The 27,629-nt window shown below is 42.8% G+C and overlaps 1 protein-coding gene across 1 annotated transcript in view; it reads left to right on the forward strand.

Annotated features, from left to right (window-relative positions):
• The window catches only part of WDR70 (WD repeat domain 70), a 1,742,574-nt gene that overhangs the window by 1,245,507 nt on the left and 469,438 nt on the right, over nucleotides 1-27,629 (forward strand). Inside the window, exon 12 of the mRNA XM_086960548.1 lies at nucleotides 10,734-10,872. Within this exon, the coding sequence (XP_086816674.1) occupies nucleotides 10,734-10,872 (139 nt within the window). The remainder of the gene's footprint in view (nucleotides 1-10,733; nucleotides 10,873-27,629) is intronic.

The raw sequence follows: 27,629 nt of genomic DNA on the forward strand, positions 1-27,629 counted from the left end.
CCTGACAGAATTAACCACTATTTTAAATGGGAGGATGCGAGCTGCCCCCGCTGCCAGGAGGTAGGGGCTAGTTATATTCACATGGTGTGGAGTTGCCCAAGGATAGAGGGTTATTGGCAAGAAGTGGTTCGGGAGATAGCGCGTGTTACTGAGAAGGAGATCCCATGAACACCCAGTCATGTGCCGCACAACCTATTCCCCCACACCGCTAAAACCAAGGTCACGGCCAGGTTCCAAGATCTGGCATATATACTGGCAAAACGCAAACTCACCAGCAAGTGGAAGGCCCCAACAGGTCCGGGGGTAGGCAACAGGAAAAGGGAGCTTGTGAAGTGGGCAAGTTGTGAACATGGAATACTGCTTCGGAATGCAAAGTGAGGCATAAGGGCGACTGGAGAGGGCGCAGGACTGGGGGGAGTTGGTGGATGACCTGAAGAATGAGGACTAGGAGTCTGCACCTAGCACGCCGCAGGCAGGATGTCAACCGGCTAGCCCTAGGGGATTGTATCAAGGAGGGACTGAGGGGGAGGCATGAGCGGGCCATAACATCCTAACATCCACGTACATGGTGGGGTTTATACACACGGCACAGACAGCTATGAATGAGACCCAGACCATGTATACAGTGAAAGGCAACTTATCGGGTTGGTCGGCAGCAGCAGGGGAGGAGTTTGGGGGGGGTAATGGAGGGAGGGGGGGAATTGTTAAGTTGTTTGCGTTGATGAGAATCACATACAGCTAGCACCGTGTAGTGCAGCAGGCAATCCTGGAGAGGTAGGAGGTATGGAGGGGAGACATGATGCCCGGCTGGGCTGGACACAATGGAGAACCTTGCAGACAGTCAATAATTGAATAACAATATGTATGTATACTGCTGATTTAAAAAAAAAGTCCAATAAAATGTGTTTAAAAAAAAAAGAGGGTTTTAAATTACAATTCTTCAGACACCAAACTCAACATTCCTACTTCCTATCGAAAGTTAGCACTTTTTCAAAATAGTAAGGTAACCCAATGTTATCCTATAGGAGAGGTAGGCCTTGCAGTACTGAGAAACAAATGTAAGAGTTTTTCACTACCAGGACATGTAATATTTTAAGTACATGTACACATTTTCAAATACACTGCAACCTGCCCTCTGGGCTGCGTAGGGCGTACCCTAGGGTTGACCTACAATTATTAAAAAGTAAGGTTTAGGCCTGGCACAAGGTTTATATTGCTAGGTAAACATGGCAGTTTACCACTGAACTCAGGATGCAGTGATAGGCCTGAGACATGTTTAAAAGGGCTACTTAAGTGTGTGGCACAATCAGTGCTGGAGGCTCAATAGTAGTATTTAATTTACAGGCCCTGGGTACGTGTAGTACCATTTTACTATTGTCTTCGAAGTAAATTACATGTGCCAAATGGATGTAAGACAATCCTACCATGTTTAAGGGGGGAACATAAGCAGTTTAGCACTGGTTAGCAGTGGTAAAGTGTTCCGAATCCTAAGGCCAGCAAAAACAAGGTCAGCGCAAACAGGAGGTTTGAAGGTAAAAAGTTGGGGTAAAACCACACTAAGGATGTCCTGTTCAACAGACAACAGTACAGGCTTCTTTGATATGAATATCCTTTTGCGGTAAGACCTACCCTGGATATGGTCCTTGTAGCCTAGCGTCAGTGTGTTTTTGACTAGTCTGACTGGGATCCTGCTAATCGGGACCCTAGTCTCTGTGCTTCTTCCATAAATTTGATTAATGTAAGTACATTTGTACCTCCACAATTGTCTACTGGTGTACCCCTGTAAGTCCCTAGTATATGGGACTGAGATAGCCAGGGAATAGGTACACAAGGAATCTTCCATGGGCTGCAGCACTCGAACTGTGACTGCCTTTGCAGCCTGTGTAAGATGGTGCTAGCAACACTTACAATAGATATGTTTTCTTATATCTGAGGTCAAAACACCTGAAGAATATAAGTCATCCTGTTCATTCCTGAAGGCAGGGTTCTGGGTTATAAGCGTGTGGGTACCCATGCATGAGCCGGACACCGCTAGAAACCCTGGAGTTGATTCTCTATATTTGTAAGTGCGGTCAACCATTTTGGGTTAGCCATCTGTCATTACGCGCTAGCTAACTATATCGTGGCTGTGCCGAACCTGGGCATGTTTGGTATCAAAGTAGTTGGAATCATACCCCAACATCATTATCGGTGTTAGTGGTATGATTCTATGCACTGGTGGGCTCCTCCAGAAAGCCCCCAGTACTCCTGGTAACAGCCTTCCAGAGTCTGCCAGGAAGCTAGTGCTGCTGCCAACCACAGAGTCGATTCTGCCCTCCTCCTGCTACTGAGCTGAGCTTGAGCTGGGTATGGTAGAACGATAGGTTTCCCGTCACAGGAGGTGAGACCACTCCCAGACAGGACTTAGTGAATTGGCATGGGGACAGTTGCCAATGGCACCAGACTGCTTTGAAGGGCACATTTGGTGCCGTACTTGAGTTTGAGCCAGTTCAGGAAGCCCTTGTCTCACACTCTGGCACGAAAGTGGGCATAGAACATTGGAGTATCCACGCCACTGCCCAGCTCCTCCTTTGGGAGGGACCCCATAGTCATCCTAACCCCTTTTTTAGTGTATACAAGGGATTACGTGGGTCCTCCGATCCATCGTGGGACAAGACTTAAGCCTGAAAACTGCATCACTCTTCGGCTGTCTGGACACTTGGACTTCGCTGGACTTTGCCTGGAACCGAGACTGCATCAAGGAAGAATCCTGCTTGTCCTGGTCTCGCTGTTCTGCCGGTCTTCTTCGTCATCTGTGTCTGTGCTTCTTCCAGGATCTTTATTAACAGACCTGTGGGCATCAAATACCCCCCCCCCCCACCCCTACCCCCCTCAAGTAATCTCCCTTGGAATAAAGGAGTCACTCACTTGCATCTGCAGGCAGCGCAGCAGAGCTGACTGGTCTGCTGCTCCTGAGGTCCCATGGACTACGAAAGGCTCATCAACACAGGTGGTGGTTCTGCAACTCCCTCGAGACCTGACCTGACCTCGCTATAATTTTGAGGCCAGTATCAGTCGTTGGAACCGCTGGAACTGAACCCCTGTGCACCTCGTCCACTTGCCGTTGCCAAGGCTTGTTGGCTCTGCTCTCCACAGAACTTCGGGCTAAAAGAAGCTCCAGCATCTCTTCCTGCCAAGATCTTCATCCTCAGCACATCCTCTGCACCATGAGCCTACATCTTTGGTGAGCTGCTCAGGTCCTCTTGCGACTCCAATGCCTCTGGCCTGTGGGTCCTCTCGAGGGTCTAATCCTGCTTCAGTGGGCACCCCTGCTTGCTCCGGGCCTACTTTGTCTCGCCTGTACTTGGTAAGTTCCAGGGACGTTGCTGCTTCCAACGTTGCTCCTTCATAGATTCCCACTTCTGTTGCAGCTGCCAAGGCTTGTTAGTGCTCCTGCCAGACACCGACCCCTGGTTCTCGACTTTGAACGTGGGACAGCTCATGAAAAGCTCCTGGTTTTACTCAGCGTAGCCTGGTCCTCACAGCTGCAGCGACAAGGTCACCGTCATCACTCCTGCATCTTGAGACATCGATGGGCATTGCTCTTCTGTGGCTCCTGGTCACCTCCAAGCTGCATAAACTCTGTCTCCTCTGCTTGCAGCTTCTTCTCTTCAAGAATCCACCCTTGGATTCCACCGGACTCTTGCACCTCCTTCGCCAGTGGCATCTTTACTGAAATCCTCCATTGTGGTCTACGGCGGTTTTTGACGTCACGTCGCACCTACGCACCCAGCTTCCTTGGTGTAGGTATCCTGGTTCCTGGGGTATCCACGGGTGGGGTGACTCTCCAACCTTCTGTCTTCCATGGGGTTTCTTCAGGGTCCACTGGGAAGGATCCTTCTTCAAAACTGCAACCGGGACTTTCCCGTTGACTACTATTGAGTACACAGCTGTATTTCCACTCTGCACACAGCCTCTGTGGGGTTCTTGGGTACTTACCTTGGATGGTTCCTTGTGTCCCGAGCTTCTTTGGGTCTCCTGGTCGAAGTCCCATCTTCGGCTGCATTTAGCATTCCACTTTTTTGCTATATGGGTTAGTCTCCTCCTGGAGACCACTGTGTATTGTGCTTACTTACCTCTTCCGCAAAGTATTCTTGTGTTTTCGTGTTGATATCTCAGTGTAGGAGATATACCAATGTGTTAGTGAGTGTTGTGTAATAAATAGACATATTTTATAACTACAGTGAATGGTTCTCTTTCGCTTAACCTACACTACATGATTAGATCTGGTAAAACAATCTGCTTTACACTCCTTCTGGATAAGTCTGAATGCTGCTCTTCACAGCTACCATTTAGAGAGCTTTGTAATGTTGTCTAAGACCACTAAAATCACCATAAGGGTTGTCTGGATTAGTGCAAGATGTGCACCATATACTAAGCCTGCCTCCTACAGTCCTAAACATAGGTCAAGAATTCAGTTAGCTCTTATTTTCTGTCAGAAAGCTACCCTTGCAGGCATTTGGGTCGCATCTTTTGCTGATAATAAACCTGTGCTCTTTTAGAGTGCAGACTGCCCATGTCCTGCTGTGTGGGCTAACCTTTGGCCTCCGTATGACCAGTGTCCCCGCCTTCTAGGAGTGAAAATCTGCTGGGGCATTAGCTCTGAGAACTACTAATGGCAACTACTGGGTTTTCTGGTTAAACGTGAGAACCAGTAGAGCTGTGGGAAAGGTTTATGCTGCTGGAGTTGGCTCAGTAGTTAAATAAACAAAAGGAGATAATGGACGGAGCGCTGAAACTTTTCAGACCCTCACCCGCAGTCACAGATCTGGGTTGAATCCATCATCACTCTTTAGCTAACTTCACCTCAGTTCAGACCCAGCTATATGCAAATCAGCCTTGACCCTTTGTCTCAAGGGAACAGTCCAGCCTGAACTGCCAAGCCAGGTCTTCCCTGAACCGGAAACAAGCATCCTGGGACATGTTTCTGGGTAACACCCTTCATCAGCCAAGCTAGCTTGAATCCAGTGGCAAAGTAAGCAAGGGACCCACTTCTGGGCATACTCTGCCAACTTGTGTTTTCTCAGTAGTTAAGTCCCTCTAACGGATCCCCAAGGGTGTCTTGTTAGGGCACCTCCAATATGAGATGCTCCAAATATTTGCTAGTAATGTAATGCAGTGAAGTAGTGTGGCTCACTGGTTAGAGGCGGCAGACCCGAGAGCAGAGGACGGCCCGGGACCAGGGTTCGATTCCCGGCGCGGCAGGTTTCTGGACCAGGGTCAGCGGACTCGATAATTCTCTCGCCTCGGTGCCCACTCTGATCAGCGATCACACTCGGCAACTCTGGGCATTAGCTTGCCTCATCTTCACTAACGGCCCCACCAGACCGCCGGGGATGCCTGGTCTCACCCTGGAGATACCCATTAAGGGACCATCTCTCAGGGAAGCCAGGAAGGGTTTCGCAGCGGTCGAAGCGCCTTGGGACCCTACGGGTAAGTAGTGCGCTATATAAATGCCAATACATTTACATTTACATTTACAGTAATCAACAACAGAAATTTCTTAGTATAACACAAGTTTGATCAAGCTAAAATCATCTAATTACTGCTTCCGACTTCAGGCTTACTAAAACAGAACACATTATCAACGTTTTAAAGAATTAAAACCCACAGCTCTTATGTATGACCCTTTCTCAGGCTTGTTGTTGGATGCATACAGCTTTGGCTGGTCCAGTCCAAAACGGTTTAGAAAATCAGTCCCTTCCCTTTATGGAACCTAACCTACACCCAGCCAATCCCAGTAACTGTTGCACTTTGAAGTTAACTAATGGATGATTGCTGTGCACAGCTTAATGGTAATACAAAGGTTAAAGGCGTAGATCGTGCTCCTTCGTTTACTCCCTGCTTTGGAGTATGTACATAAACTGAGGATTGCGCTAGCACCACACGGTGCTAGTGTCACTAAGGGCACTGATTTCTGGTGTGCTGGGTTCACCAGCAAGTTTTGAGCAATAAAGTTTTCAATAACTTAAATTTACTGTTCACTGAAGTATTTTATTCATACTTGTGCAAGTATTTTCATGAAGATATTCAATAGTTATACTTTATATCCAATTTCTTTTACAACAATCCATGTGTTCCAATGCATTTCGGCCCACTGGCCTTCATCTGGGAAATCTATGAAACAAGGAGTAGTATCTGTCACTAACGGTAATTCAATATATATTCAAAACAAACCATAGTATAATGACTATATCACATGTTATCTTTCATCATTAAATAAAATGTATACATTGCCGGTTTGAAAGTTACTGACTGCCTTCTAAATTTACGCGCTGAAAACTACTGTCAGATTTATGATCAGTTACACCCAAGCGTTATTCGATACTAAAAGCAACTTAGTTACATTGTCAATTTCATCACACAATCGGGTCAAGTAACATGGCGCGTTAACAAACGGGAGATCTTTACCGCTTTCAAAATGCTCATGATCTAGCTAATGAACGTATTCGGGCTGCCTCTAAGAGGCTGTAAACGCAGCTCATTCTTACCGGGAATGCAAAGAATTGGGTTCTATCCGCGCTGGAAGCGAAGTGCTTTCGACGCGATGCAAGTTGGCGTGTGACGCGTGTGGGCTGTACTCTAGTGATTTAAAGGCGCGCGTATTTCAATTAAAGGGCCAGGGGCTAATTAAGGCGATGTGTATGTAACTCAATGCTTAATGGCAAGCTTCGTAACAAGAAAACAAGTTATAACCATAGTTGGCTGCTACACAATATGCACCTTGGTAAATATGTCACATAGTGTAAAACTAACTCATGATATAAACTGAATTATAAATAACAACCAAATTCAGTCCGTTCATTTATCCCCTGAGGGCGCAGAGTTTGTAAGTAAAATATCCAATGGTTTTCACGTTTCAGCAATGTTTTTCTGTTGTCTCTTTCTTCATTCTTTTCCACAATTTCCAATATACATGCTCTTATTTGATTGATCTGATGGTTATGTTCAATGAAATGGGTGGCAACAGCTGATTTGGACACTTTGGTTCTTATATTACTTTTGTGTTCAGTCAACCTTGTTTTAAGTTTACGTTCCGTTTGTCCAACGTAAGCTTTGCCACATGGGCATTTTAACATGTATATGATGTTTTTCGTGTCGCACGTGCCATTAACTTGTAACTTGATTTTGTTACCCCTCATGGGGTGGGTGATGGTGTTACCCTCCATGATGTTGTTGCAATTACTGCAGTTTTTACATGGGATGGTACCTTTGAAGGTGATATGAGGTTTCATGAGAATAGGTTTCTTGATGATTTCACCTACGTTTTTGGCTCTGGTAAATGCGAACACAGGTTCATCCTGGAAAATGTTGTTAAAATCCAGTTCCGTTTTGAGCATACACCAATGTCTTTTGATGATTTTCTTAAATTGGGGGGTAATTGTGGAATATTTACTCACACGTGTGATTTTGTTAGTCTTTTCACCTTTTTGAGAAAAAAGTAGGGTCTTCCTGTTCTTTGCTGTGGCTCTTTTGTGGGCATCTTGTAGATGTTAGTCTGGTAGATCTTTTTCCAGAAGCATCTGAGGTGCCATCTGTATCAGAAGAAGATGTATCTGTTTGTTGTGTATATGGACGGTTTTGTCTTTTTTTGGCGTACACCTCTGCCCAATTGTATACTTCGTTCAACTTATAGTCGATGGTGTCACGACGATATTTGCGCAATTTTCTTTCAATAACCTCCTCTGTATGTAACAAGGGTTCCGCCTATATCTGCGATATATAGACGATATCTTTATTTTGTGGAAAGACACTGAAGACCAATTGATCAACAACATTAAACAACTGAACCTGATTGACCCAAGGATACAATTTACCCATGTAATACATGAGAATCAAATTAACTATTTGGATGTAACCATCCATAAAACTGGCGAGAACTTTGCAACCACTCTTTACACCAAGACGACTGATCGCAATAATCTGCTTGCCTACCAGAGTTTCCACCCTACCCCTCTCAAACAACACTTACCGTATTCTCAATTACTTTGAGTGCAAAGAATTGTCTCAGACCCGAAGGAATCCAAGACACAAGCACAAATCATGATTAACAAATTCAAAAAACGAGGATATCCAAATGAGGTGCTACAAGATGCCCACAAAAGAGCCACAGCAAAGAACAGGAAGACCCTACTTTCTTCTCAAAAAGGTGAAAAGACTAACAAAATCACATGTGTGAGTAAATATTCCACAATTACCCCCCAATTTAAGAAAATCATCAAAAGACATTGGTGTATGCTCAAAACGGAACTGGATTTTAACAACATTTTCCAGGATGAACCTGTGTTCGCATTTACCAGAGCCAAAAACTTAGGTGAAATCATCAAGAAACCTATTCTCATGAAACCTCATATCACCTTCAAAGGTACCATCCCATGTAAAAACTGCAGTAATTGCAACAACATCATGGAGGGTAACACCATCACCCACCCCATGAGGGGTAACAAAATCAAGTTACAAGTTAATGGCACGTGCGACACGAAAAACATCATATACATGTTAAAATGCCCATGTGGCAAAGCTTACGTTGGACAAACGGAACGTAAACTTAAAACAAGGTTGACTGAACACAAAAGTAATATAAGAACCAAAGTGTCCAAATCAGCTGTTGCCACCCATTTCATTGAACATAACCATCAGATCAATCAAATAAGAGCATGTATATTGGAAATTGTGGAAAAGAATGAAGAAAGAGACAACAGAAAAACATTGCTGAAACGTGAAAACCATTGGATATTTTACTTACAAACTCTGCGCCCTCAGGGGATAAATGAACGGACTGAATTTGGTTGTTATTTATAATTCAGTTTATATCATGAGTTAGTTTTACACTATGTGACATATTTACCAAGGTGCGATATTGTGTAGCAGCCAACCATGGTTATAACTTGTTTTCTTGTTACGAAGCTTGCCATTAAGCATAGAGTTACATACACATCGCCTTAATTAGCCCCTGGCCCTTTAATTGAAATACGCGCGCCTTTAAATCACTAGAGTACAGCCCACACGCGTCACACGCCAACTTGCATCGCGTCGAAAGCACTTCGCTTCCAGCGCGGATAGAACCCAATTCTTTGCATTCCCGGTAAGAATGAGCTGCGTTTACAGCCTCTTAGAGGCAGCCCGAATACGTTCATTAGCTAGATCATGAGCATTTTGAAAGCGGTAAAGATCTCCCATTTGTTAACGCGCCATGTTACTTGACCCGATTGTGTGATGAAATTGACAATGTAACTAAGTTGCTTTTAGTATCGAATAACGCTTGGGTGTAACTGATCATAAATCTGACAGTAGTTTTCAGCGCGTAAATTTAGAAGGCAGTCAGTAACTTTCAAACCGGCAATGTATACATTTTATTTAATGATGAAAGATAACATGTGATATAGTCATTATACTATGGTTTGTTTTGAATATATATTGAATTACCGTTAGTGACAGATACTACTCCTTGTTTCATAGATTTCCCAGATGAAGGCCAGTGGGCCGAAATGCATTGGAACACATGGATTGTTGTAAAAGAAATTGGATATAAAGTATAACTATTGAATATCTTCATGAAAATACTTGCACAAGTATGAATAAAATACTTCAGTGAACAGTAAATTTAAGTTATTGAAAACTTTATTGCTCAAAACTTGCTGGTGAACCCAGCACACCAGAAATCAGTGCCCTTAGTGACACTAGCACTGTGTGGTGCTAGCGCAATCCGCACTTTGAAGTTAGTCATTTTGAGTAATCTGTTAGAAAAAAACTGGGGCAGTAGAATGAGAGAGGCATATAAATCAACTTCTACTAGGTTGTTATTATTCAGATTTGCATCCAGATCACGGAACTGAAAAGACATTGCTTGACATTACTGATTGAAATCACAAGGAAAGCACAGGAGGGTCACCTTGACATGCTAGTCCTGCTGGACTTGTCAATGGCTTTTGGTACCATATTCTAATCCACCCTTTTGGACAGCAAGATTTCATTGGCAGGGTATTCAGGTCTTCCTAGAACAGGCTGTAATTCCTAGAAACTCAGACCAAAACAGTCAAGAGTGGCTTTTCTGTACCCTCCAGCACCAACCTGATCTGTGTAGTTCTTCATGAGCCCCTCATGGTACCATGAGTTTAATTTGTATTATGTTTTTATTCTTTATCATTCAGAGTCTTATATCAGTTCCATGCAGATGAGATCTTATTGATGTAGATGTGCTGGAGGGTTAACTAACACCACTACAGGCCTATCTCGAATAGGTTGTAATAAGTAGGGTTTCCCCTACCATCTCCTTGCTGGTAAAATAATAGATTATGTTTCACCTACACTGAGACCAATGTATATGGGGTCCCGTGATAGTTCCAGGCTGTATCTAAGGGTGACTAATGCGCGTTGCCTGAAAATGCAGGTGGCTTAAAATTGAGGACTACTTTGCTTGGAAGTCGAAAAAAGGATCCAATTTACATGGGTCCAACAAATCTGCTTGAAAATATTGATCATCTTCAAAATACCTACGTTATGTGTAAACTTGTTGGTGCAGCCCATTTTGGAAGTGCATAAGCTCTTCTGTTTAACCTTTAGTGTTGGAATACACCCCCCAAAAGAGCAAAGAGAGGTCCTTCTTAATGCTTGACACAACTCCGTGTACGTTGTCTGTTATGCTTTGATGAAGCAGTCATTACATTTTCCTTTCTGTGAAATCCGCCCTACAGGACTGACTGCTGCTTTAGTCCAGATGATAAATTGATTGTAACGGGTACATCAGTTAAGAAAAACGCAGGCAATGGGAAACTGCTCTTTTTTGAGCGAGATACGTTCAAGAAGGTTTATGAAATAGAAGTCAAGGATTCGGTGAGTACTTTCTTTTTTATTGCAAATCTGAACTAATGTAATGCAAAGTGTTATTTTTGTCTTATTACACACACTTCTATCACCAAAGTTTGTGGGTGATCACTTCTAATACCCCACCATGCGCAAATTGAGATACATTTATAAGCCACGAGTTTGCAGTTGGAATTTTTTGTCAACCTCCATCTGTTGTATTATTGTTAAAACGCAATATGCCTTAATCTCTAGTTATTAACCATAAAAGCTTTTTTCTAAAAGCTAATGAACTCTATCTGAGATGTGCCACATGTATTTTTTCATGATGTTGGATTGTTTTTATTTTTTGTGTTTCTGTTTGATATGTTAGCACTGCCTGAAGACGAATTAGTTTGTCTTTTTTTAATAAGATTAGACTACCCAGCTTTTAGTAGTTTTCACGTAGATCTAATTACATGTTATATTAAAGAGCAGTTGGTTGTGTCTTATTGAAGCTACTGCACTGTTTCCCCCTGGCCTGCTTGCGTTGAGAGTGACTGCACACTGATGTGTTGTGATGCTAAATCTGATGGGGAGGATGGTGAGCCCATAACTTGGTGTGGGAGCTCTATCCCTAGAGTCTCTACAGACACTTTGGATCCTGAGACTGTTCCACTTCCTGGGGCACTAATGGAGGAGCAGTGTGGTGGGTGCAACTGGAGAGCTATCCGCAGACAGATTTGGCCTTCCTTATAAACAGCATCTGCTGAAAATTTTGCGGTGGTTGTATGGTGGAACTGTGAAGAGAATGTTTCACACATGCTGGAGAACCTGCTTTCTGACCTGAATTTTGGACACCCAGTCTGCTGGGTTGGTAAGACCCCAGGGGGAGCTGAAGGAAAACTGAGAAAGGGGTTGTCAGCGGGACTTGTGCTTGGGGTCAAAAAAGCACTACCCACCTCTAGCAAAACTCAGATGTCGTGCCTAGTGAGTAAAAGGTAGTGGAGTTTGATAGTATGTCAGCATGGGTTGCAGAACAAGCATTGGGTGTGGGACTCTATTGTGGAAAGTATTTGGCTTGGACCCACAGGCAGAAACAACCATGGCAGGGAAAAAAGGGTCAAATGAATTATTCAAGCCATGGTCCTCTCATTCAGCTCAGGCTCATAAGGAATACAAGTGAAGGGCATCTAGAAGGAGTTGGGCCATAGGAGCTTTAAAGGGGTTGAATGGTTTCCATCATGTTGATCCAAGCCCTAACTTACCAGATTGATGTGGCATTGGTCCTTACAGTGGGAAGTAGAACCCCTCTTTTGTAAACATACTGAGAGAAGGAAAAACACTCATGAGTCTTCATTAAAAGAGTCCAAATAATTCCAGAATAGAAGATCATAGTTTGAGATCTGTTCCAATTTGAGAAAGACTAGGCTCATGAAATGCAGAATGAACTGAAATATTGATCCTTGAGACCAAAATAGTGAGATGGGGAGCATTAGACCCTAGAGATGATCCATTGAGGTAACAGGCAAATAACCCAGTGGGACAGTGCTAAGAGAGCCAAGAAACAGGGAACTGTTCACGAGGGTTGTTACTAGGATTAAAGAATTGATGTGTGGGGGCATCAAATGCTCCTTTTCTCTGAACTTCGCTCATAGACTTTTGACATTGGAAGTCATAAAAGAACTTTAACCTCCGTACACAAGTAGGCACCCAGTAAGACTTGATTCGCTATAAAGATAAACATGTATTTACTCAAGATGGCCGCTAAAGCCTTGTTCTTGGTCTGCTGCTTACATATGCTACTTTGTTGATAACCCATAGGTTAACATACCTTTATTGGGGAAGGGATAGATGTCAAGCTGCAAATTAAAGTATGCCTTGACTAAGCCAATAAGTGTTTTCTTTAATGTGCTAATGAATGCAAATACACAAGTTTACAAATAGGTACAGACTGCAGAGTGCCATGCCATAGAAAGATAGCTATTTATTTATTCAGAAAAGTGCTTCCACAGAAGAAACTTAAGACCACAAACAAAAAAAAGTGTATAAAGACATAAATATATTAAAAGATTACAATAATTTTAATAAATCAATATTAGCCAATAGTTACTAAAATAATTTTCTAAAAACTGGCGAATCATTAAAATGCAAGAAAAAATCCCCAAAATGTCATCAGGTGATAGCAGATATTCACAATAGGTGGACTTAACACTTAATTAAGTGCTTCCTTGCCAGTAAAATGAATGTTCTTTGTCTCTCAAAAACCCGGACAAAAAATAAGATTTGATTCACATCCTGTTTCTGGACACCACAACATTGAGAACCTGGATGAAAATAGATATATTCCCTTTTGATCCATTTTTTTTCACAGACTGGCATTTGACCAAACTTAAATTAGTGCCTTTAGATTTGGGCCTTACCTGCAGGGCTGAACAGGAACTACAGTTTGTATCTAAGCAAATTCTGACTTCAGAAGCACTACCCTGCGCTCATGTCCCCCAGCCTTTGCTTTCCTGATCGGCACTTAAGCTCCCAAGCAGCCCTGAGCCCTCGCCTCACATCTACACAGGACCTTAAGTTTGTGGAGGGAACCCCAAGACAGACACCTCCATTTTTTAGCCCCAGCTTCTTTGAGCCCTAAACAACCCAGTGAGCAAAGAAGATGGTAAGAACATAGACTTTGTGCTGTGTATTTTGAAACTTTAAAGCTGCTCTGTTCCGCTATATGTGAATGTTTAAATGCATCTCCTGGTTTTCCTCTGTAGTATGCTAAGACCTCTAGAAGGCAGCTCCCCTGCCCTCCTGCCCCCTTTTTCAGGTCTTGTCTAGGCAGCGCATGCACTGTCTCTTCTAGACATGCTGTATTCAGGTATGGACTTGAAGCTCCACCCATTTTCCGCCCATCTTTTTAATTGTCTCCTGTTTCTGTTCTTTCTAAATGGTTGCTTTTGATTTATGAATACGCTCAGTAGCAGTGGCGGCTGGTCCAAAGGGGCGCTGGGGCAGCGCCCTACAAAAGAATGGAGCAACAGGTGAACAGGAATGTAAGCAGACGAATTGACAGCTTACAATTCGTTTGTTTACATTGGCCGGCTTGTGCTTCACCGGTGAAAGTGCACATGTCAACGCACAGCGCATGCAGGCGAGAGGTGAGCAGGAGTCCAGAAGATGGTCTGCCCATGTGAGAGAGAGGCGTTGCTCCTCACTCACATTCACAAACCATTAGGTTTGCTGCGCTTGCCCAGTGTAGGGCAGGGGTCTGTAGATAGACTCCTGCTCGGGCGGTGATGTGTTTTGCGCAAAGTCGCCCCATGCCCACTCAAATGCCAGGACAGAGTAAACAAGGGTCCCCCATCGCATCCAGTCTCCTAAGTGGCAGTTAGTATTCCTGTTGCCGCAAAAGAAAAGAGGGGGAGAAGTTACTTCCACCACCACGTTCCAGAGGAGACGTGATGCGACGCGGGTCCCCCCAGTACCACCCACACCCCGCCCCCCGCTCCTCCCCCCGAGTCATGCCGGCGGCGCCTCGTAGACGCACATCACATTTGGAGTATTAACAGAATACTAGTTGGACAGTGTGCTCTGGTATCACTAGCAGACAGGATGCATAGATTTTTGCCTTTCAGGGAGCATAGTGAGAGAAAGTGTCAACCTCATAGGGTGCATCTTGCATGATGGAGCTTGGGAAAGAAGGTGCCAGACTTTCAGGGTGCACAGTAAACCAGTGGTCTGCCTCTCAGGGTACACAGTAAACCTGTTAGCCTCTGTTTCAGGGTGCATGGGGAACGAAGGCACTACATGTCAGGGTGCACATTAAATGAGGGTATCTGCTTATGACTGTACACAATAAAATCAGGATGCATGCAAGTCAGGGCGCACAGTGAGGCACATAGTAAATAAAAGTGCGTAAAAGTGACTGCCTTTCAGGGTGCAGAGTTTATTCGTCTTTCAGAGTGCACAGTGAATATGCACGCAGGATGTTTATCTTATGAATATTAATTAGTGTTCCTGAGTTTCAGGGAGCATAATGGAGAGAATGAGGGCACACTCTGGCTTCACGGGTCTTTGGCTTTCAGTGTGCAGGTGAGTGAGTGTATCGTTTTTCCATTGCGCATGGTGAACGGATGTTTCTGCCTTTCATTGCGCATGGTGAATGAAGGTTCCTGCCTGGTCATTGCTTGTTGTGTGTAAAGAATGGGGTGTTTGTCTTTCAGCTTGCCCAGTGGAATGAGAGTTTGTAACTTTTGGGTAAGAGCCTTTAAGACGGCACAATGAGCCATGAGGGTGAGGGCCCTCAAGTTTAGGGTACACCTGTCGTCGGTTACTTTTTAAAATATGACATCTGTGTCAAGCTGACACTCAACTTGCTATTTTGTGGGTTCACCCTGGTGGCCTTTTCAGTAGATTCCTGCCACGTTCATGCATGTTTATAAGTAACGGTGGTGTCTAGACGGGTTCAGTCGATGGGCACTTTACTACTCCCCTACTCTGCTCCAATTGGGAGCAGCGACTTCGCAAAACGTGAAGAGATTGTAATTGTTTTGCAAATCTAAGAGTATTATGATATGCTGATGTGTCTGGTGGTTGTTTTGGCTTTATAATGTTAAGGGACAATTTATTGACACCTTCTCCTCCACTTGCTGAACTCCAATAAGCCGAAGGGAGCCATCAACCTAATCTTGTAATCTCCGCAAGTGGTGAAGGGGGTGGATTTCGGGTTGACTTTCGTTGTGAAAACGGTTCTTTACTTTTCCCTTTGCACAGCGGTTGTGTCGTAGAAATAATTGCTGGAAAATGCACCATTTGTCCACTCTTTTTTCAAAATTCTCCCATTTATAATATCAATAACGACAACTTTCCAGGGTGCAGTGCCATATGTGGCCAAAAGAGGTCCTATGGGACCTCTTTTAGCCACATATGATGGTACTGCACCCTACAACATGGGTACGTAAAAATAATTAGCATTTATATGCCAATAACTCCAAGTTCAACACATGTGAGACCTATTGCATTTTTTGTGCTTGTTTTACAAGCTAAAAGTCAAAATAACCCCCAGAGCCAAACCAGGGTGTTTTTAAAATATTGCTTTATGGTTAAAATTGTGTTTGGAAAGTGTATGTTGCACTCGTTTTTTTGGCTAGAAATAGTGATTTGTTTAATTGCACGAAAGGTAGTATTTTTTTAGTGGCTGTAGATTTGGGCTTCAACTGCAGAGTTGAACCAGAACTACAAAAGGATGGATTGTATCCAAGGAGATTCTGACTTCAGGAGCACCTCACTGTCCCCTGCAAACCAGTCTGTGCTTGAGGTCGCATGCCCCTTATATAATTTCTTACTGGTTGTTGCATCTGTGCTGCTCTGACTGGCTCCTAGGGCTAGGGTTTCAATTGGACTTAGGGCTTAGGGTTACATTCCTGATTGGCTTATAGGCCTAGTGTTGTGATCTATTGGATTTAGGCCTTAGTAACTAGGGGTCAGGGTTTGAATTCTGATTGTATTATAGGGCTTGGGTGTCTATTGGACCTAGGGCTTAGGGTTGGGCGTTTGATTGGTGACTATGGTTAGGGCTGAGATTGGTTGAAAGGGCCTGGTGTCCTATCGGTCCTAGGGCTTAGATCCGAGTTAGCTGGCCTAGGGCTATTTAACCTTAGGGCTCAGGACATCATATCCTAGGTGTGAAGGCAAAGAGCGAGAGGACAAAGGCAGTTGCCTGTTTGGCCCCAAGATGACGAGGGTGGTCGCCTGTTTGGGCCAGTTCGGGCAGGGTTGGGCCTAGAGCCAGAAATGCTGCCCTGTTTGCCATTTGCCAGCCACTACCTTAACCCATCCACATCCAGAAACATTATACATACTCTAACCAAATGCACACAACTCATTTACAAAAAACAAACCCTGTCCACACTAGTGTGTCTCAACAACCACTACAAAAACCCACAAAGCACCTCTATCCACCCTTCAACCCCTACTACCACACAATGGCACCTTCCCTCTCACACAAAACACCACTCTGTCCTGTACCACTATCAAATCCACACGTCACCAACATAATACAAACCCACATTGTACATGTTCATGCAAAGCTCCAACTCTACCCTCAAATTGCTCCGAATAGACCCCTTTCCATCCCCACCAATCGAATACTCAACCCTCTCTCATATCAACCACCACCAACACACTCCTTCTACCAAAAACACACAACCAAGCAATACTTCCACTCTATCCTACATATTACCTCTTCCTAATACCAAATATTACACAAACACTCATAACACCTGTCCATGTCCTCTCACACACCACATATGCCCACCTCCAACGCACATCACCACCCCCTTTACCACTCACCTTCCACTTAACAACAGTACTTTACATTCAGATCATTTATGGAAATTCCAAACATCAGTATCTCATCTCACTACTCCATATAAACAAAACATAACACACACACCAGCACATAAAAATCACAAACATGCACACACAACGGCACAATATATTACACTCCCACCCTCAAGACAACAAATACAGATCCTAAACCATTTTTACTCCCAAATCTTCTATCTTTAACAACACCTACCACAAGACCCCAACACAACAACACTTATTCACCAGCCTTTCATCCATTGCACAATTTAGAACCTTACAAAATGCCGCACATGCTCCACCACCACCCCTAAGCCATACACCTTTCACCCTAAACCGATGCAAGCAATATAAACATGCCACTCTTCACAACTCCACATCTCTATGTCTTACATAACAAGGCTACTCCTCAAATACAGCACAGCTCACCATCTCACTCTCAACCACCTACACACGAAGACCCAACACAATGTCTTCTTAACCTTCTGGAGGAGGATTATGATGTAGAAAAACAACTAAAAGTGGACCTGTACAAGTTTATAGGAACTTTGAAATTAAAAAAACATTTTGTTTGTAATCCTACCTTTAATAAAAGGAGTTGCAACAGCAATATGGGTTAAGTGTGTGATGTTCCTTCCATTCAGGACATTCCAGCTACCAAATTACTTTTGTCTATCACAGAGGTTGAGGAATCTCCTTACACCATGTCGCAACTATTGGAGGAACTGGCCATAGATGCAGATCTCTCCCTGTCAAGTGGTTTGAGGAATAAATCAAAATGGACGCCCTCTCTACCGCGTGGTAACGCCATAGATAATTTTTACAAAAGGGTCCTAGAGGATCTAGATGACAATGATCTAAAAAAGAAAAAGACAAACAGATTTCTACACTACAACTTAGATTCTGGTGAAAAAAGGGCACTGAAAGACCTAGGTGAAGACCATACCATAGTGATAAGAGAGGCAGACAAAGGGGGCAATGTGGTTGTGATGGACTTGGTAGACTATAATCAAGAAATCATGACGCAATTAAATGACACCACTTGTTATGAAGAAATTGTATACAATCCCATGGGTCCCCTTTGCACTTTGATCAATAAGCAATTACACACTTGGCACACACAGGGTTTGCTTGATGAGGACGAGCTGGCGTATTTGAAGGTTTTTCGACCAACCTATCCTATTCTGTACACTTTACCAAAGGTGCACAAACATGAGCCCTTTCCACCCGGTAGGCCGATTGTGTCTGGCATAGATGGTCCAACGGAAAGATTATCCAAATATGTGGATCTTTTCATTGGCCCTCTGGTTCGCACAATGCCCAGTTATATTCAGGATTCCAAACATATTCTAGGGATTCTTTCAGACCTACAGTGGCAACCTGATTTGTTACTGGTGACCCTTGATGTGCTGGCTCTGTACACCAGTATACAACCTGACAAGGGATTAAAAGCCACACGTTTACTTAACAAAAGACCTGAATGACAGTGGTTACATAACGAAATGCTGATTGGCATGATGAAAATCATACTTGAGACGATTTTCTTTATTTTCAATCACAATTGGTACAAGCAAACGAAAGGTGTAGCAATGGGATCCAAGTTTTCACCCTCCTTTGCCAACCTGTTTATGGGTTGCCTTGAAATGGATTGTATCTGAGGCAGGGAGGGTGCGACTTGGATTAACCAAAACATTTATTATGGCAGGTATATCGACGACTGCCTATTGGTATGGTTCGGAACTGAGATTGAATTACAACAGTTCGGTGACTAACTGAATACCAATGATTATGGCATTCAGTTTACTATGGAATACAGTAACACCAGCATCAGTTTTTTGGACATCGAACTATATATCAAGAATGACAAACTGAATAGCCGTCTTTACATGAAGAGCACTACCTGTAATTCGGTTCTTCATGCAGGTAGCAGCCATCCTGCACACCAGATTATGTCTATACCATTTGGTGAAAATATGAGGGCTAGACGCAATTGCAGCGATGACCATGAATTTCATCAATGTGTAAAGGACATGGAGCAAAAAAGGTGGCTACTGCAAAACCATCCTGAACAAAGCAGCTAAGAGAATAAGTAAGGTCACAAGAGGGGACACTCTCAAAACCAAGCCTCTGAAAGTAGATGGTGACACACCTGTGCGCACGATTACAGAATTTAATGAACTTAACCAGGTCTTAAGGATGAGTATGAGCAAACACTGGGGTATATTACGTGCAGATAGTGTATTAGCACAAAATATACCTGCACGTCCATTGATTACATTCAGACGAGGGAGAACTTTGCGCACCAGATTGAGTCCTTCCTTACCTAAAACACAACATCCTGGTTCCTGGTTGACTCCACATACAACAGGTTTCCGTAAATGTGTGTTCTGTGGGGTGTGTAAGTGGGCACAACACAAAGTCAAAACTTTCACCAGCCCCAGTAATCGAGAGTTTGCAATTAGAACTAATATCAACTGCACCTCCAAGTATGTTGTCTATGTGATTGTGTGCAAATGTGGGAAAAAGTACGTAGGCAGTATGATAAGAGCTCTTAAAGAAAGAATTGCAGAACATGTGAGGGCAATCAAGCAATTAATGTAGAGTTGTGGTACACTTTTTCAATATGCACTATTTGGGTCTCTTCTGTAAAATTATTGGGTGCTTGTAGCCACAGTAATCCGTGTGGTTCAAGTTTCCGCATAGGCTTTATGTAGTTTAAAACTGGTAATTATGTTTCTCCTAAAGGATGGTACATTGTAATTTCTGGCTTACTAAGTGAGCTTGTTTTGTTCCAATTCCAGCCCTGAAGAGCCAGAGTTGATTCTACTCTGATGAAACACGTGTCGGCTGGTGTTTATGCAAATTAGCATTAAAACAACAAGAAAAAACGTGGCAATTTCTTGTCTATCTGCCCATTATATTTACATATTATATGTTGTGATTTCATGTGTGCACAGGTCCTTGGTTAATATAGAAAAACAACATGATGGCAATTTTCATACAGTTAATGCCAACGCTAATAATACACATGCTACAAGTTCAAAGAGTACTACTCACTCTAGCAAACAAATTCACACCACCACCAAAACAGAAATCTGTAGACTGCCTACTAATAAATGCTCGATCACTTTGTACAAACCAGCACCACATCTAAAACCTACTCACTGACCCACAACCTTACTCTTCATAAGGGAATCGTGGTTGTGAGGTGACATGGCTCCAGTGTTGCATGAAGCTGTTCCTCCAGGCTATCAAATTGTCAAGCAAAGTTGCATAGACAAAAGAGTAGGTGAACTAGCTGTTATATTCAAGGAAATAATAAATCTCACCAAAGCTGACACAATTTCCATAAAAGGTTGTGAGGCCCCCATGACCAGATGCAACCCTACACCAAGTTCCTCCTTCTTTACAGACCACCATTTAGCAATGCAACATTCCATTTTGAATACTTAGAAATACATCTAACTTCCAACACAGATCTAGACACAATAAATTCCATTCAAAAACATTGAGTGGCTCCAGGAAGCGTTTCATATCCTAATACCACTAGGAACAACAAAAGAAAACAAGAACCTTCGAGGAATCAGAACCTTAAAAAGATAAAACAACAAATTTAAAAGCTGCAATGCACCTCGCTCAAAACAAATAACTTTCAAGACAACTTTACCTACAAAAATTTAAAAGAATATACAAGACAGCAATAAAAAACAACGAAAAAGAACATACTATTCAGACAAAATTCAAAATGCTAAATGCAAAAATGAATAATTTTTATAAAATTCCCACAGAATTTGATAAACTTAAATTCACAGAAGGAACTCATACCTTGACTCATGAATTCACTAACATACTGGCAAATCCTTTCACAACCAAAGCAGACATGTTGGACTCCTATTTAAAGCAAAGGAAAACCACCAGCACTAATCCATTACCAACATTCCCCACCAGGAGTAGGCTAATACAGCCTCTGTATTCCTTCTAACTACTATCGAAATTTGAATCTATTGAGCTGGTCAAACCAAGCAAGCCAGCGGGTTACCCTTCTGACCCTTGTTCACCACAAATTTCCAAGATCATTCTTTTAATTACCTCTGCTGCCACACCAGTAAGAAAACTCATCAATAATTCACTCACTACAGGAATCTTTCCATAAGACTTTAAAAAATCATACATGTGCCCATTATTAAAGAAAACAAACCTGGACCCGCATGATCCACATAACTACAGATGAATTACAGATGAACATTGCCTGGGCAAACTGATTGAAAGATTAGCATTTGCCCAATGGTCACAATCCATTGAAGAAAAGGCCATACTTTCCGACTTCCAAACAGGATTGAGCACAGGAAGAGGCAATGAATCTGCCCTCATCGCAATCTGGGATGATTTTAAAATCACAGTAGATCGGATTGGGTCGCTGCACTACTTTTCTTGGACCGTTCAACTGCCTTCACCCAAGTTAACTATGACACTCCTCTTGACTGGTTCACTTCCTACCTTAAAATAGGACAAATGTCATCCATACTCCTCCTTTCACATCCAAACTGTACTTTACAAAAGCAGGTTTCCCTAAAGGCTGTATCATCTCACCCCTGCTTTTCAACATCTATTTCAAGTCATTACTGCTAATGATAAATCAATTTCAGCTCACGTGCTATAACTATGTAGATGACACACAAATACTTCTTAAACTGGAGAGCCCCAATGATATTGTAAACTCAAAAAATCTTCAGTTGCCTCAGTCGTTGAGCAGTGGATAACATTTAGCTCTCTCAAATTGAATGCTTCCAAAGCAGAAATACTCACATGTGGTGAATAAAAGAATTATGACTCACTCAGCGCCTGGGACCACCTCCTTAAGTATCTAAGGAGTTAAGAAATCTTGGAATCACCATGGACTCCAAACTATCAATGAATGCCTAAGCGGACAAGTTAGCAAGATCAAGCGTGAGTATCATGAAAACTCTGTGGTGGGTCTTCCCACCCCTAGGAGTTCCACACAAGGTCCAGGCTACTTTCCCTCTTGCACTGTCTAAACTTGATTACACCAGGGATCATCTTTAACAACTATGAAAAAACTGTAACAAATTCAGAACTCTGCTGCTATACTACTCCTACATGTAGAGCCACAAGCCCACGTCTCTCTTGCCTTGTGGGCCCTACATTAGTTACGGTTGCCAGAAGATTCACATTCAAACTGCTTTGTATCACCCACAAAGCATCTCTGTTTATTTTATTTATCACAATATGTATATAGTCTATAAGTGCTGCACTAATGAAATATTGAGGGAAACATACAATAAATACAAAAATATATATTCATACAAATACACAGATACATTTGTTTTTAGGTACGGCAATACCTGAAAGCCTGAATTTCCAACCATCTAGCCATATTTGAAAATATGGAACTTTATGCAATACAATTTTATATCTCTTTACTTTTTTCCTTTATACATGTATATACCCTTTCTATGAAGTTATGCCCCTATATATTTTATTACTTTACTCCTACTGTAGAAAGAAAGAAAAAGAACTCAACTTCCTCCAGTGCACTACTCTGTCTCATCAGCACCTCTCTCAATATATCCTCTACCTCCACTCTGACTCATCCCAAACCTACTGTCTCATCCTGTAACCATTTCTATATATCTACTACCTCCACTCTCTGACTCATCTCAAACCTCATTCTACTACTATGACCTCCCTAAGATCCTTTCTTGACTCTTCCCTCCTCCACTCACCCCAAATCTCATTGTACAACTATGATCTCCTAATAACCCTTTATTAGGTCCAGCCTAGCGACAACGCACATGCACTTCTCGCTCTGCAAAGCATGCTGTAATAGAGTATGCAGTGGAAGCCCAGTCCACTCTCTGCCCATATTTGTTATTGGCTTGTATCATTGTGTTTCTTAAATGCTGGCTTCTGTTCGTTAATAGGCTTGTTAGTCCCTCTTTGGTACCACCTTGTCTTCATTTATAACCTCCCACGGTGAATGACCCTTTTACTTCCTTTGTTATACTGTACCTCTTATTTAGTCTGTAAGCAATACTTTATTTCATGGTTTCTCTTACTGCAGGCACAACATGTTTTCCTGCAACATTCAGGCTTTCTTTTGTTAATTAACAATACACTGTCACTAAGTATCTCCCCCGGAATCCTGCCATATGTTTCCCAATTTGCTAATCGTGAAAAATGCTGTCACTGTGTTTCGGTGTTCTAGGGAACTGGACCAGGGTGTAGAAGAGGAACCCACCACATGTTGTAAAATGTGCTAATTAAAACAAATACAAAAGCATAATTTCTTTGAATACTTTATTACCAAAAAACACACAGTATGTTAAACATGCATAATGATGACAGAATTTCTATTCACTTCAACTATTACGCAAAAGAGGTTTAGTCAAAAAGCCTGGCTTAAGCAAGCTGGATGGCATGACGCAATTGATAGTGTGACGCTTTGGCAAGGTAAAAAGACTACATTTAATTTTTGAATCCTGATCCAGAGAGAGTAGCTGAAGTATTTCTTGCAGCAGCTCCGAGGCGGAACTGTGCCAGTAACTTTCCTGGCGATCGCACGTTCTCGCATGTCAGGAAGGAAAACCGGTGGCTCTTAAGTCATTATGTGCTCAGGCCACTGGAGGACGCCAATTGCTTGGCCTAGCATGATTTCCGTGGTCAAGAACGAAAGATACTGTAGTAGGATGAAAACAGGCGGGAGATAAGAAATCGGATAGTTACAATTGTCAATTAGCAGAAAAAGAACACATAAAGCCTATTTGTGCCAAAAGGATGCATATGTAATTGACATAGCTCCGCAAGTGTAACATTAAGATAATTTGGATGTGGTGTAAAACCAGTCAAAAAGGCCACGTGGCCCCATTGACTGATAAGGGGCCTAAATGGACTACAGAAACAGGGTGAGGAAGTGCGCCATTAAACCATATGGTATGCTTCCAGGCCATCAACGGAACTTCAAGTAATCAATACGGACGGGATCGTGGCTGTAGTATATTCATGAAACAAATTATCATTCCCACCCACACCTGGAAATGTAACTCAAGAATAGAAAACCTCGAAGCGGTAAGCTGCATCCGCCTCAACTATAAAGATAATAGGAGCTCCCGCATTAGGATTTCCGTGTTGAGTCAAATGGAATGTGACCGCAGCGCTGTTAGGAGCCGCAATAGCGACCACCATAACAACAAGAAACCAGATAAATCAGTAGAACGGTCGCGCAAAAACCGGGTCAGAAAGAGAAACAAAACCTTTTAAATCTCAAGCTTGAAAAACCTAAAAAAACTGAAATATATGAGGTTAACCCTCTCACCACGGACGTCTCTAGAAACCGGTGTGAGGGGATTGTGGACAAGCATAAGCACTACTCAGGTGTCCAGTGAAAAAATACCAGAGCTATCATTGGTGGCGCCATGTTGCAGGGATTCTGCGCAGGAAATGGGACATTGGTGCATAGTGACTGAGTCTTCCCACCACCTTAGCACCCACAAACCCAGGACCGACAAGCTATGGTGTCTCGTTTGCCCTCCTACTCACTCCCAGAGAAACAAATGATTAGACACCCCAGAACACAACACTCCCCGAACTCTCAGGAATCGCGGTAACAAGACACACCTTTTTGCTCACTCTCTTGTATTCGTCCACAATAAGATCTGACCAAGACACTAAACTGTTTAAAATATTTATTTTAACTAGCATGCCCTAACATGCAGTATACATGCCGCAACAAGCAGGAAAATGCATAGTACAAATATTGTCAGCACAGCAGTCAGTCCATAAATCATGAAGGGAGATGTCATCATAAAAAGACAATGGAGAAAGGACTATAGTGCCTAATCTCCCTCCCCTTGCTAAGAAGAAGTATTATTATAAAGAAGAAGATGTCTGGGGTTTGTCAGCAGACCCCATTCCTTAGCCTATAAATCGTAGGTGTACATCATGGGTGCTCTTCTCCCTGGAAAGGTCCCTCTCCAAAACAAAATGTGCGTCACCTATTCGTGAACCCCACTAAAAACCAAAGCACGCTGTCCAAACAACAGCTGCTTCAGTATGTTTTGGCTAAGAACTGGTCAGAACAAAATAACAGGGGGCATTGTTGTTCGACTTTGTACATAATTTTCAGTCAAAATCCCAGGAACATGCAAAGACTGAACACAGCAATGAATTCTCATGTGAAAGCAGTCTTTGAAAATATTGCAAAAAATTAAGACGTGTAGTAACGTGTGCAAAGCAGCAGGCAAGCTGCAACGAGTTCATACTAAGTTAGTGAAAAACGACAATGTCCCTTACGGCCACGTGACAAGGTGACTGGCGGTGGTAAACTGCGCTACGGAACCTGCTGCAGGTAGGAGTCTGGTCAGACTAAAGCCCACCAACAGAGACCCAATGCACAGTGGTTGGGTGACAAAGGAGTTGTGCTCTAATGCCAGAGAAGCGGACTTTAGACCTGCTGAACAAGGTTTGAACCCTCGCATTAACCCTGTGATTATTGTTACATCAGTTAATCGCTCCGTGCCAAAAAAAAAAGAATCTGAATTTGTGTAATGTAATTGGTTGCTCATATAAAAAACTGTAATGTCCTTCCAAAAAACCAAGATCGTTCTGTGTGTTTGCACCAGGTGCACACACAGCGTGAGCGGACGTAAGGGCAGGGAGCAGTCCAAATCTAAAGCTTACATTGCCTCTTCTGAGTACGGTGGTGCCACACGCGCTAGGGTCACCACAATGATGGACGTAGGGGGCAAACAGCGGTGAGGCTGGGGTTGGAGGGACAGAACGAGCAGCAATGAGGAATGCGTGGGAAATGGAACAGGCACCCTGTGAAAATAGTGTCTGACATTTAACCTCGTTCTGTGAATGCTCAGCAAATGTGATGAGATAAAAACATGATTTACAGCCCAGTTTAAAACAGCGCTCAGGGCAAGTGAAAACACAAGCGCTCCTGACGAGGGCTTTTAAACAATGAAAAAAGAAGTTCCTGAAATGGTCATTAAATGGGAACAATGGGTGGACAGTAGTAATTGGTCCATGCTCTCGGGGAGAACTAAATACAGGAAGAGAACAACCACCACTGGGTCTGGGCTCCCAATAGCACAGCTTTGCCACAAGCTATAATGAACAATTTGGTATTTCAATTTTCCGAATTTGCATTTGTAAAGACCTTATGTACACAACAAAAAAGAACAACAACATTCCTATTACAATGATGAGTATCAAATAAAACATTGAAGTAAATAAAATTATTGAAAATAAAAACACAAAACATAGCGTTCTATTCCGATGTTTTGAAAAAACACTCTAGGTTAAGTGAGTAGCGGCACGTGCTCCTCGTTTTGTTCATTAAATACAGGAAGAGGCATGACGCATGCATGTCATGGACAAATGGGGAGAAACAATAGGAGAGTGACGACGGAGCCAGCAAATGGGAAGCCCACAAAGTATATACCGAATGTCTCTTTCAAGACAGTGCATGCTCTGTCTACAGCCGAGACATAAAAACACGCCCGGCAGCAATTGCTATGGTTAAGACATTTCAAATCTTGGGTAATATTTAATTGCAAATTGTCAAACTTACAAAACAAGACATCTATCATTACAGGTCACGCAAGTTAATTGTAGGCTCATTTTCTGCACCGTCTAGATACACCCAAACAGCACATACTACGTAATCTGTAAGTCCAGTCCACTTATGTACCTCAAATGCCCCACCCAAGGAATGCAGTACCAGAACTAGAAGATGACCCATCAAGGAAACTCCCTCGGCCACCCTGATTGGCATCCCAGCCTGCATAATGCAGGCCCATCTCTTCCACCCCATGAGCCACACAGGGTGTACCCAGTGAAGCCTGAGCCTACATTGGAGGGTGACATAATGTTGTCAACATGGCTCGGACATAGTATGAGAAATGGTGAAACACCCGGATCCTTGTCAACCTTAAGCCACAAAGAAATTATGTCAAATTGCCACATCCTCTCTAACCTCTCTGCAAGGGTTTTATGATGTTTAAACCTCAGAGCCACCGTTTGATAAGGAGAAAGTATGGCCCATTGAAATAATACTAAGAAGACCTGCAGATGGTGGAGTGTGACATTGTTTAACCATATATGAATTAATGGGGAACTAAAACTCTGTCACCCTGTCCTTGACCGACTCAATTTAATGCCCAGGAAAGTTAAGCAAGCCACTCCCCTTTGGTCTTTTATTTCTGTCACAGTGCAGTTCGGGGTACCTCTGGCAAAAGAAAAGCAGCTAACAACGGAAAAATCGTAAAGCAGGAGGCTGTGAAAAGGAATTCATCCATATAATAAATCACCTTCTCTGTGTTATCCTTAGTCCTGAAATTCCACTCTAGGAAGGTAAAAAAGAACTCCAAATAAGCACAACCCGTTGGCATGCATTTGCCATAAAAGTAAGAGTCATGAAACTG

This window comes from Lissotriton vulgaris, chromosome 3_1 (genome assembly GCF_964263255.1).
Source record: "Lissotriton vulgaris chromosome 3_1, aLisVul1.2, whole genome shotgun sequence".
NCBI classification, from domain to species: Eukaryota; Metazoa; Chordata; class Amphibia; order Caudata; family Salamandridae; genus Lissotriton; species Lissotriton vulgaris.